At 45.8% G+C, this 12,696-nt stretch overlaps 1 protein-coding gene across 21 annotated transcripts in view; it reads right to left on the minus strand.

Annotated features, from left to right (window-relative positions):
- Nucleotides 1-12,696, minus strand: part of CLASP1 (cytoplasmic linker associated protein 1) — a 637,864-nt gene that overhangs the window by 13,725 nt on the left and 611,443 nt on the right. For all 21 annotated transcript variants that reach the window (XM_029605186.1, XM_029605182.1, XM_029605181.1 and 18 more), the window contains one exon: nt 9,149-9,265. In XM_029605186.1, the coding sequence (XP_029461046.1) occupies nt 9,149-9,265 (117 nt within the window). The remainder of the gene's footprint in view (nt 1-9,148; nt 9,266-12,696) is intronic.

A 12,696-nucleotide genomic window follows, 5' to 3' on the forward strand; every position in this document is an offset into this window, starting at 1 on the left:
TTGCCTCCCCTCCAGCAGATGGAGTCAGAGAAAGTTTTACTGACACTGCCACATAACCCAAGGTACCCAAGTATTGAACTGTATCCAAGCCAGATGAGAAAACCCAACAATAACCACAGAATTAACTAACCTGCCCCGAACGAACAGTGGGAAAAAAAACCTGGGAACCCCAACACCGCCCATACAAACTCCATGCAGGGCCAACAAAAAGCCTTTGCCATTCTTCAGAGAAAGTGGAACAAAATAGATTGAGCGGATTCTCCAATTCCCTTCTCCTGCAATGGGTGGGAACTCTGGACTGATCTGTGGAACTTCAGGAACGAAAATTATCAGGTAAAAACCAATTTTCCTTTTCCTGTATGTACCCAGATCAGTTCAGACTCCTGGGATGTACGAAAGCTTCCCTAAGAGGGGTGGGACTGCGAGAGTTCTGCTCGAAGCACACTTTCACCAAAGCCCATGGACTCTGGGACCTGGTCATCCAAACAGTAATGCCTAGCAAAAGTGTGCAATGATTTCCAAGTAGCTGCTCCACAGATCTCCTTGACATTCAGCCCAAGACGCTGCCTGACACAGAGTAGAATGCGCTCGAAGCCCCACTGGGACAGTGCGACTGACAGATATAAGCAGAGCTAATAACCTCTTTCAACCACCGCACAATAGTAGCTCGGGAGGCCTTATGATCCTTCTTGGCCCCAGACCATAGCACAAAAAAGATGGTCTGACAAACGGAAGGTGTTTGTAACCTCCAGGTAGCGTAATAACGCATGCCTCACATCTGATGCAATACTTTTGCATGCGGTGTTGCAGGATCTAAAGCTGGGAAAGATGGAAGCTCCATGGATTGATTCAAGTGGAATGAAGAAACCACTTTCGGCAATATTTTCCTTGCATAATTTTCCATGTTGTAGTCATAAGATTGTATATAGTGTAAGATTACAAAAAATAAAACATGGATGAGTAAATGCAATCACTTATCAAGGTTATACTCTGTTTCGTTACATATAATTGTTCCTCTTATTTTTTCCTTCGTTAGCATTCTACTTTCCCTCTTTCCTCTCCCTCCCTCTTTTTCCAGCCTTCTCCCTCTTCCCGACTCCCTGTTCATTATAATTTTCTCCATCTTTAATTGTAAACCGGCGTGATGTTTCGTAAGAATGTCTGTGTATAAAACCTTATAAATAAATACATAAAATAAAATAAATAAAAGGACAGAACCATTCTCACAGAAATTCCCGTATCAGTAATTCTCAGAAAGGGCTGCCTGCATAATAATGCCTGAAGTTCGGAAATTTGGCGAGCCGAACAAATTGCCACTAGAAAAACCACCTTCAAAATGAGATCCTTAAAAGAACATTGCTTCAGGGGTTCAAACGGCGTGGCACATAAACTCCTAAAGACCACATTAAGGTTCCAGGATGGACAAGGTTTTTCCGACTGGAGGACGTAAATGCTTAACCCCCTAAAGGGAGCACATCACATCTGGGTGTGCCGCTAAAGAAACTCCACCAACTTTGCCACGAAGACAGCCTAAAGCCGCCACTTGAACCCTGAGGGAATTAGAGGACAGACCTTTAATCAAACCCTTTTGTAGGAAGGCCAAAACATTCACCACGGAGGCTCGTCAAGGATCCACCTGGTGCCCCATGCACCATGACTCAAATACCTTCCAAACTCTCACATAAGCCAGGGAAAAGGAAAGTTTCCTAGACTGCAAGAGGGTAGTGATAACTACTTCCAAATAACCCTTATTCCTCAGTCACTCCCTCTCAAAAGCCAAGCTGCTAGATAAAAGCGATCTGCCTGATCCAAACAGATGGGGCCTTGACGCAGGAGGCTGGGCAGGTGTGCCAACCGTAACGGACCACCCATAGCCAGATTGATCAAGTCCACAAACCACGGATGCCTCGGCCACTCCGGGGCAACGATAACCACCTTGCCTGGATGGACTTCTATAAGACGCAAAACTCTTGTCTACCAACGGCCAAGGTGGAAATATGTACAGAAGTACTCCTGTCGGCCAAGGCAGAACTAATGCATCCACTCCTTCTGCCCCCTTTCCCTTTGCAGACTAAAGAATTGTGGGGCTTTGGCATTGTGAGAGGTCACCATCAAATCCACGAATGGCGTGCCCCACTTTCGTCGGATGAGACATAGTGGTTCCTTCAACTGCTCCCACTCTGGCATCCAATTAACGCTGACTCAAAGTCCACTTGCACATTGTCCATGCCCGCTATGTGAGAGGCAGCTATTCGATCCAGATGCTGTTCCACCCAGCTGATCAACTCTCTGGCCTCCTGAGCCACGCTAGGCTTTTGGTGACCCCCTGCCGATTGATATAAGCTACCGTGGTTGCATTGTCCAAAAACAGCTGCACTGGCTGACCCTTCACAAGGGGTAGAAGCGCTTGCTGGGCTAAGTGTACAGCTCTCGTTTCCAAACGATCAGGAGGCTTCCTTCGCCAACCACTGGCCTTGCACAGACTGGTTCCGACACATCGCTCCCCACCCGGAGAGACTGGCATCAGTAGTGACAATTGTCCAGTTCGGTATATTTCCAAGTCCATACCCATTCTTAGCTTGTCCAGCAGAAGCCACCGGGCAAGACTGGATCGAGCAAACTCCGGCAGGGGGTGCGGGATCTGAAATTGCTCTGACCGTGGGTCCCAACGGGATAGCAATGCTGACCGTATAGGCCGCATATGAGGCTGCCCATGGAACCAACTCCTGGGTAGAAGCCATAGACATGAGAACCTGTAAATAATCCCAGACCCTGGGCACTTGCTTCTGCAATAAGCCTTGAACCTGTGCTTGTAACTTAGAAATCCAATACTCGGAGAGGAAAACCTTCCCCAACCTGGTATCGAAAAGGGCCCCCAGGAACTCCAAATGGTGGGAAGGAACTAGCTGACTCTTGCTCAGACTGACTAACCCAGAGAGCACAGTTGATAGAGGACTACGTCCACTGCTTCCTGAAAAAGGCTCTCTGACTTGGCCCACATCAACCAGTCATCCAGATAAGGATGAACCAGGACACCGTCCCTCTGGAGTGCAAAACTGGAAATGTCCCCGAGAATCATGAATCTCAGATATCTCTGATGGTCGGGCCGGATGCCAATATGTAGGTACGCTTCAGTCAAATCCAGAGATGCCAGGAACTCTCCTTTGTGCGCAGAGGCGAACACCGAACGTAAGTTCTCCATTCGAAAGCGAGGGACCTTGAGAGCAACGTTCACCCTCTTGAGATCGAGAATGGGCCTGAACGTGCCTTACTTTTTGGGGTCTATGAAATAAATGGAATAACGACCCAACCCTCGTTCTTCTCGGCGTACAGGCACAATGGCCCCAAGTTGGCGTAGCCAAGAAACTGTTTCCTGCACCACTAGCTTCTTTGTGAGATAAGAGCAAGGGGAGACTAGGAACTGATCTCTTAATGGACGAGCAAATTCTTTTTTTTTTGTAATTTAAAGATTTATTAACAGTGGCAGATATACAAACCAATAAACAGAATACCAATGATACATTCCAAATCAGTAGCAGAAAACAGAGCACATCAACAGAAAGATCGAGTTGCACCCGAAAAATCAGTTGCATATGAAAGTGATATGTACATTACAAACCCCACTGTGATTTTCTTCCCTAAACCCCCCTCCCTCCCCCCCATCTTCATAGGTACATTAAAGTGAGAAGTTGGTGTGTTATAAGAAAACCTCAAACAACCACCCAAGCAGTCCCCGAAGGAAAAAGAGAATACTCTACATAAACAACCACCTAACACATCAGGGAGAAACATTAGATAGAGAGGCTTTCCATCCTATATATGTCTGCCAGGTTTTGTCAAATTTATGCATACTTTTATGTCGGAAAGCTGTAATTTTAGACAATAAATATATTTTGTCTACTTGTTGTTGAATCTCTGCTTTTGTGGGTACCCTGGGATCCTTCCATACCCTGGCTATTATCAACCGTGTGGCCAGGAAAACATAATGGGCCAGCCGATTGTGTTCTTCAGGTAGACCCGTAACCTTAAACCCTAGTAATGCCTGAGCGGGGCCTACAACTGGGAAACCCGGCAACATCTCCCCCAACCATTGGCGAATAGCCATCCATAAGGTCTGTAGAACAGGACAATCCCACCACATATGAAGAAAAGAGCCCACTGACCCACAGCGCCTCCAGCAGTACTCAGGAACCCGAGGCATGAATTTATGCAACCGTTGAGGATACATGTACCATCGATACATAATCTTATAAACATTTTCAATCAGGGAAGTAGCAATATACCCTTTCCCACGGCTTTGGAATATCATTTTCCACTGCTGATTAGAGATATCCATCCCCAAGTCCCGTTCCCATGCAAGTTGAAAGCTCGATTTTGTCCCAACCTCCCTCGCCAGTAATTGATAAATTCCTGACAACAACTGACTAGAAACGTCAGCTTTCTTACATAATTTCTCAAAAGAGGATTGACCAAGCGCCAATTGTGAACCAATCTGAGTAGTTCTCGCAAAATGAGCGATTTGCAAATAGGCTGAAGCGGGTAAGTGATACCGACGCTGTAAATCGGGAAAGGATTTAATCCCAGTCGAGCCCCAGATATGACCCCATTCTAAAATCCCCGTCCCTTTCCACAAAAGGAAGGCCGGATTATCCTGTCCAGGGCGAAAGTTTTTATGGCCATAAAGACTGGAACTAGTATGGTACTCTCTCCGCTCGACAAGACGATCGCCATGCTGATGCCATAACGAGAGAGTATCCAGAATAGAAGGAGATAATGTAGTCCCCGGATCCACTATCCATGTCCTCCTAGGCTGCCAAATGAGAGACCGCAGAGGAATATCCCCGAGCAATTCCTGATTAATTTGTATCCATTGTTTAGGATTCCTCCTCTTATGCCAATCAACCACTTTTTTGAAATGAGCTGCCCAATAATATCGAGCAATATCCGGAACACCGAGCCCACCCAATGCCTTGGTCCGAAAGAGGACGCTCCGGGCAACCCTCGGCCTTCGTCCAGCCCAAATGAAATTCATACATTTCTGTTGCCAGAGTTTAAGTTGGGGGGCAGGGACAGGTATGGGGAGAGTTTGAAAAAGATACAGTAATTTTGGTAACAAGGACATCTTAAACACCGCCATCCGCCCCATCCAGGAGATGTGGTATCTGCTCCACTCTTCCATTTCCCCTACTAATTTTTTCCATAAAGACCCATAATTAAGAGGGAAGAGATCAGAGGACGCACTCAATTGCACTCCTAAATACTTGATATGAGAAGAGGCCCATCTAAAGGGAAACAACCCCTTCAAATGTGCGACGCTTTGTGAGGTAAGATTAATGTTCAAAATCTCCGATTTCTCCCAGTTAACCCGAAAACCTGGGAAGGATACAATCGTTCCCAGCAACTACTGGAGGAAAAACCCATCCGGAAGCAAGGATGAAGCCTCCCACCCCTTAGACAACAAAAAAGTACTATTGCGATCGCGGCTAATTAACATGAGCAGATAAAAAGAAGCAAAAATAGAAAATCCAAACAACTTGTATAACCACTGCACGTCATGCTGCAGCCAATAAAGAGACGCCACAGAAACGTCCACCAGTAGCCATAACCATGGCAAGGTAACCTGAAAAAGAGAAAGGTTAGATATAGAGTCACAAAAGTCATGGCGGCACATCTTCCACGCGGACGTCACTAGGGTTTCTTCTCAGGCGTTTGCCCCCCTTGGGAACCCGCTGCCATCTGGGGGGTTCTGTGCGTCGACCCTTAGGAACTTTAGGGTCCGAAGTGGGGACCTCCACCGTCATGCCCGCCGCCATTGCCGCTTGTACTCCATCCTCAAAAGTATGAGCTTTGTATGACTTCCCCTCCACCTGGAACCAAATGCCAAAGGGGAATAGCCATCTGTACCGTACTTTCGCCGCAGTGAGGGCCATAGTAATTGGTTTAAAAGCGAAACGCTTCCGCAAGGTAGTGGCAGCCAGGTCCGCATACACAGCAATATCGTGATCTTCCCACCGCCAAAAGCGCTGCTTGCGTGCTGCAGTAGCAAGTTTGTCCTTATACTGGAATGAGTGGAAGCAGACTATTATGTCTCTGGGGGTATTGCCCACCCTAGGCCCCAGCGACCTGTGGGCTCTCTCAATCTGATAGCTATGAGTGGACTCCCCACCTTCCTTTGCCTGCTCCCCCAAAATCATAGCACAGATCCGCTGAATTACCGAAGCACAGTCCTGATTAGCCTCACCCTCCGGCACCCCTTTAAAGCGCAAGTTACAGCGTCGGTTTCTATTTTCGATGTCCTCGAGCTTGTCAGCTAGCTCCGTCTGTCGGGCCTGCAAGGTGGAGAGATCTTTCTGTTGCGCGGTCCAGCGCTCATCATGGTCGTCTAAGCGCGCGTCCGTCTCCGCCAGCTGTCGCGCCATAGTAGCATGCTCCTCTTTTATCTCCTGCAAGGTGTTTGCAATTTCAGCTTGAAAAGATTTTATATCCGTGTGGAGCTCTGCGAACCACGAGCGCATTTCCGCGCGAAGTGAAGAATCCTCGTGTGTGCTAGGCGTTGCGCACTCCGGCTCCTCCGTCTGCCGTTGTCCCGTGTCCGCCGCCATTTTGGGCGCCGCGAGCGCCGCAGCTTCTCCTAGCTTATTGTAAGAGAAGTGACGTAAATCAGGGGGAGATTTTTTCGCCGCCATGAAGCCCCCACTTTCCGCTATCGAATGTGTGCAGTGGGCAGCAAAAACGCCGCGATAAACGCAAAAAATGCACCGAAAAACACCGACGGGTGAGGAGCTCCACTCTCAAGCGTCCAGCATGGGAAGTGACGTCACTTCCTCCTCCGGACGAGCAAATTCTAAGGCGTAGCCTTGACTTATCACATTTAGGACCCACTGATCCGACATGATCTTGGCCCACTCCTTGTAATATACAGCCAGCCGGCCCCCGATTACTGGGACCGAACAGTGGACTGGCCTTGCCTCATTGTGCTGATTTGGCTCCTCCACCGCCGAGGGTGGAGCCATCCCTACCCGACCTGCGTCCCCGAAAGGACTGGTTCCAAGATGACTGCCTACCCGAGGACTGTCTCTGAGAATCCCCCGAAGGCCTGGACGGTATTAGAATACATTCCCATACATTGGCGTGGTAGTGACAGGGTAAAGCAATTAAAGCAGCACGAACAGTGCTGGATTTTCCAATTACGTACGGTCTCCCCTTATGGGCTGAATAGGGAAATAGAATGGGCCCAGTTTATGTGAATCCCTGTGATTTGAATTCAAGCCTGTTTCATCTGAACACAATCAGTAATCTGTCCATTGATTCAAGCTAAGAGCATGCGTATAAAAGCAAGATTGTAGAGGTCACCTTAGTAGGAGGTATCTCCTGCACTGCGATGATGTGGATAATACTTTAAAATAGTCAGCTCAGTGGGCTGCAGCAGTCAAAAAAAGCAAACAGAATGTTAGGAATTATTAGGAAGGGAATGGTTAATAAAACGGAAAATGTCATAATGCCTCCATAGCTCCATGGTGAGACCGCACCTTGAATACTGTGTACAATTCTGGTCGCCGCATCTCAAAAAAGATATAGTTGCGATGGAGAAGGTACAGAGAAGGGCAACCAAAATGATTAAGGGGATGGAACAGCTCCCCTATGAGGAAAGGCTGAAGAAGTTAGGGCTGTTCAGGTTGGAGAAGAGACGGCTGAGGGGGGATATGATAGAGGTCTTTAAGATCATGAGAGGTCTTGAACGAGTAGATGTGAATTGGTTATTTACACTTTCGAATAATAGAAGGACTAGGGGGCATTCCATGAAGTTAGCAAGTAGCATATTTAAGACTAATCGGAGAAAATTCTTTTTCACTCAACGCACAATAAAGCTCTTGAATTTTTTTTTTTTTTTTTTTTTTGTTACAAGTTTCTATCCCTCGTTCGATGTAAACCGATCTGATATGGTATTCAACCATGAAGCTCGGTATAGAAAAAAATGTGAAATAAATAAATAAATAAATAAATACCTCCAAGGAAAAAATGAAGATATGGTGGGCCTATTTCAACTGAAAGGAGGCTCTGGAATGAGTTAATGGGATGAAAGTAAAAAGGGGTAGACTCCAGGCTAATCTAAGGAAATATTTCTTTATAGAAAGTAGTCGACGCATGGAACAGCCTTTCTGTGGAGGTGGTGGTGATGGCGGCAGTGTCAGAATTCAAGAAAGCATGGGTCAAGCACAGAGGATCTCTGAGGGGGAGGAAGGGACTTTAAAGCTGAGCAGGAGATGTGGACAGGCAGACTGAATAGGCCACATGGTCTTTAGCTGCTGTCATGTTGCATGTTAAGAACCGTATTACTGTGACAAACATGCGGAACAAAAATGGTATATATATATATATATACACACACACACACACTATAGCTGACATAATGTCTCTTGGAAGTTACAAAGTTCAAATTCATAACCTGAAAATTTGTATTTATTGGCCATGGTCATCTAGGACATATAGAGAGAATTCCCTCCTGGTCCTTAAACCAAATTAAAAGTGCAGTATATTATAGCACACATTTGTACCTATGTCCGTATTAGTTGAACTGCTTTATACGGATTCTATGCAAAACAAAATTCCTAGGAATAAATGTATCATTTTTTGTCATGAAATAAATGAAAATCAAAAGCCTACAGGCTTTTACACAACACTAGCATTTTGATTTTCAGGTAAACTCTAAGGTGGGAAAATGTCACAGGTCAACTTCACAGTTTAAAGCAACAGAGAATGCATCATTCAAATTATAGAAGGATTGCAATGCACTCAAAAGTAATTTTATTCTAAGCCATTTTTTGTTAACTGTGTGATGAAAGTGCTTTATTTTCTCAAGCCTAAGAAGTTTATAACACATACTAGCCAAAATTTTATTGGCATGCAAATTTAGAGTGAAAATGAGAAGCTGGACAGAGAAGCATTGTTTGTCTCCAATCACTGTTTAGAAGACTTCCTCCTACATAAGTACTCAGTGTTTCTTAGAACTACTCAAAGCCATAAAATCTCCTCATTCTTGAATCAGCAGGTTTACAAAGCATGCCTTGGGTCTGGCAATCTCTATTTTGTGGAGACTATAAACATATAAACATATCACACACAATACAATTGCTATTGTATATCATACCTTGCTCCCTGTAAGCTGTGCGAGGTGCGGCTTCAGTTCTTCTCCAATCACTGAATAAATGGCCACCAGGCAAAACACACTAGCTTTACGAACACTGCTTTCTGTGTTATCATAACCCTACAAAAGGAGAAAAAGTTCTCAGTCTGGGCATCAGGTGGCAAAAAATCACATGCCAATGTTTATTTACTTCATTCAAGTTTTCCAATTGTGAATTGATGAGAGAAAGGCCTTGTGTAAATCTAAATGTTTACTATTAAGAAACGAAATGCTGAAGGTTAGGTTCTACATATATATTTACACAAATGGTACCCATTCAGCCCACTCGATTTCTGGAGCTCATTATGATAATTATTTTTAAGTTAACTTAGCCTAGAGTCTTCCAAGCTTCATGAAACTACCAAACACAAAGACAGGAGGGTACACAGCTGGCTTTTTCCAAACCTTGTCAAGCTATGAGAAGAAAACAAGTCCATTCTTAAAGTAGCCTCTACCCACACATGTAGCAGGCCATGCGGCCCAGAGGTTGAGGGAAAAACATGAATGGACAGAAGAGACGAGGGTCTGTTATGTACTATATTATTTAGCAGTATCAACTATTAAAACATGTGGTATACAAACCTTGTAAACAAAGCATTTTCAGAAAATGTGAATCAAAAAATAAACTGGCCTAAATACAGATAACTCTTGTCAGAGTGAAATTACTGGCAAAGCGAACATTTCTTTTGTTTTCTTTTTTATTATATATATATATATATATATATATATATATATATATATATATATATATTATATATACGAGAGTAAGTCAGTAAGTAAGTCACAAACATACATGAGATTAATATTCATGAAATTTATTTAAATGCAAAAGATGAATTATTTACTGTGAAATATACAGAATATAGTCACAAACAGTTTTTCTGGAAAAACCAACTACTTTTCAACTTAATCGCCACGAACATTTATACATTTGTCCCAGCGTTTGAAAAGTCCGTCAAAACCTTCTGCGTAAAAGTCTTTTGGCTGGCATCGTAACCAGCGCTTCACCTCTTGTTCCACTTCTTCATCGCTGGTGAAATGTTTACCACCGAGATGGCTTTTCAGTTTGCCAAACAAGTGAAAATCGCTGGGTTCCCAGTGCAGGTTCGCAATTGTCTGACAAGTCTCATTCGAAGTGTGTGGTCTGGCATTATCGTGAAGAATCAGCACTCCTCTTTTTTCCAGATCTGGGCATTTTCTACGAATAGTTCCTTTAAGCTTTAATAGAGTAGCACAGTAGGAAGCCGAATTAACAGATTCACCACGCTTCTGAAAACTGGTTAAGAGTATTTTATTTATTTTTATTTATATTCTTTTTTATACCGAAATATAGCAGAATGCCTTCCCATCTCGGTCCCAAAACACAGTCAACAACACCTTTCCTGCAGAAGGCACAAGCTTGAACTTTCTCGGTGTCGGTGATAGTGGATGCTTCCACTGCATGGAATCGCGTTTCGCTTCTGGTTGATAGTGGTGCACCCACGACTCGTCACCAGTAACAAAACGTGCATTGATTCACCTTTGTTTGCATAACGGCAGAGATTTTCCAAACAGACACCCATCCGGTTGTTCTTATTGTCTTTGGTCAGCTGTTTGGGAACCCATTGTGCACTAAGGAATATGCTAATCCGTGAGAACACCCAATTTCTTTGGCAACTTCGTCAATTGTTACCCTCCGGTTAGCGCGAACCATCTCTTCAACCTGCTTCACAGTTGCCTCTGTCGCAATCTCTACAGGTCAACCAGGTCTGGTTTCTTCGTTCACGTTTGCACGTCCTTGTGCAAATTTATCGGTCCAGTTATAAATTGCTTTATGCGAGAGACATTTCTCTCCATATACTGGATACATTTCTTTATGAATGTCTTTTGCCACTAAACCCTTAGCCCATAAAAATCGGACATCACTTTGTTCTTCGACCGTACAATCTGTCAACATGGCAGCCATTTTCCTTGTGTACACAGCCCCTGCGCATGCACAGTTTAAATAACTATTTATGTACATAAGCACTTCTAAGGTGCTGCCATCTATGGAATATGACAACATTACAGATATATGTTTTATTACCTTAGTAGAGAGATTTGTGACTTACTGACTTACCCTCGTATATATAAATAAATTATTTATTTTTATTTCTCAAATCTTCTATACCACACAAACAGCAAGCTGACCAAGGTGGTTTACAACAATCAACCTAATAAACGAAGGTTGACCGACGTGCCGCAAATGCGCAGTAGAGAGCAGCTCTACCGCGCATGCGAGCACATCGGTCACAGTGTGCCTCTTAAAAATAAAAATGGTGCTGTAGGAGCGGCGGCAGCCGCGGCCTGAAGACCCGGAGCGGCGGCGGCACCGGCCCGAAGACCCGGAGCGGCAGCCCGAAGACCCGGAGCGGCGGCGGCGGCCCGAAGAGCGGCCGCACTGGCCCGAAGACCCGGAGCGGGCAGGAGCGGCGGCCCGAAGACCCAGAGCGGCGGCCCGAAGACCCAGAGCGGCGGGAGCGGCAGCGGCGGCCCGAAGAGCGGCGGCACCGGCTCGAAGACCCGGGCAGGAGCGGCGGCGGCATGCGCGCGAGGGAGGGACAGACGGACGGAAGGAAGTCTGTCCCTCCCTCGCGCGCATGCCGCCGCCGCTCCGGGTCTTCGGGCCGCCGCTCCTGCCGCTCCGGGTCTTCGGGCCGCCGCTCCGGGTCTTTGGGCCGGTGCCGCTCCCGCCGCTCCGGGTCTTCGGGCCGCCGCTCTGGGTCTTCGGCGCAGATCGACTGAGGGGCGGAGAGGGGAGGAGGGAGAGAGGAGTGACTGAGGGGAGGAGAGAGAGAGGAGTGACTGAGGGGAGGGGGGAGAGAGGAGTGACTGAGGGGAGGAGGGGAGAGAGGAGTGACTCAGGGGAGGAGGGAGGGGGGAAGAGAGGAGTGACTCAGGGGAGGAGGGAGGGGGGAAGAGAGGAGTGACTCGGGAGGAGGGAGGGGGAGAGAGGAGTGACAGGGGAGGGGGGAGAGAGGAGTGACTGAGGGGAGGGGGGAGTGACTGAGGGGAGGAGGGGGGGAGAGAGAGGAGTGACTGAGGGGAAAGGGGAGAGAGTGGGGGAGGTGGGAGGGAGAATGATGGGGAAGGAAATGAACCAAAAAAAATGTTAATGTAGCCCGTTTTAACGGGCTTAACGGCTTGTAAAATATAAAATACAGTAAGCATACAATAATTTAATAAAAATAAACTTTATAAAACTAAGTAAGGCATGGAAATAACCATGTCTTCACTTTCTTTCTAAAAGTCAAATAATTTGACTCCAATCTAATACCTACCGGCACTGAGTTCCAACACTCTGGCCCAAACACTGAGCTTTCAGGAATATGTCTACAAGAAAAGCTTTGTTGCAGAGCCAAATACAATGTTCATAAAATAAAAAATAAATATAAGAATCAATACCAGTGTAAGTTGTATCTGCAGAAAAGGCAACGCGTCCTTACATGAGCTGCCAGCTTCCATATACAGACCGCAATAAGTGGAGTCATAAA

Source organism: Rhinatrema bivittatum, chromosome 6 (genome assembly GCF_901001135.1).
Source record: "Rhinatrema bivittatum chromosome 6, aRhiBiv1.1, whole genome shotgun sequence".
Classification (NCBI taxonomy): Eukaryota; Metazoa; Chordata; class Amphibia; order Gymnophiona; family Rhinatrematidae; genus Rhinatrema; species Rhinatrema bivittatum.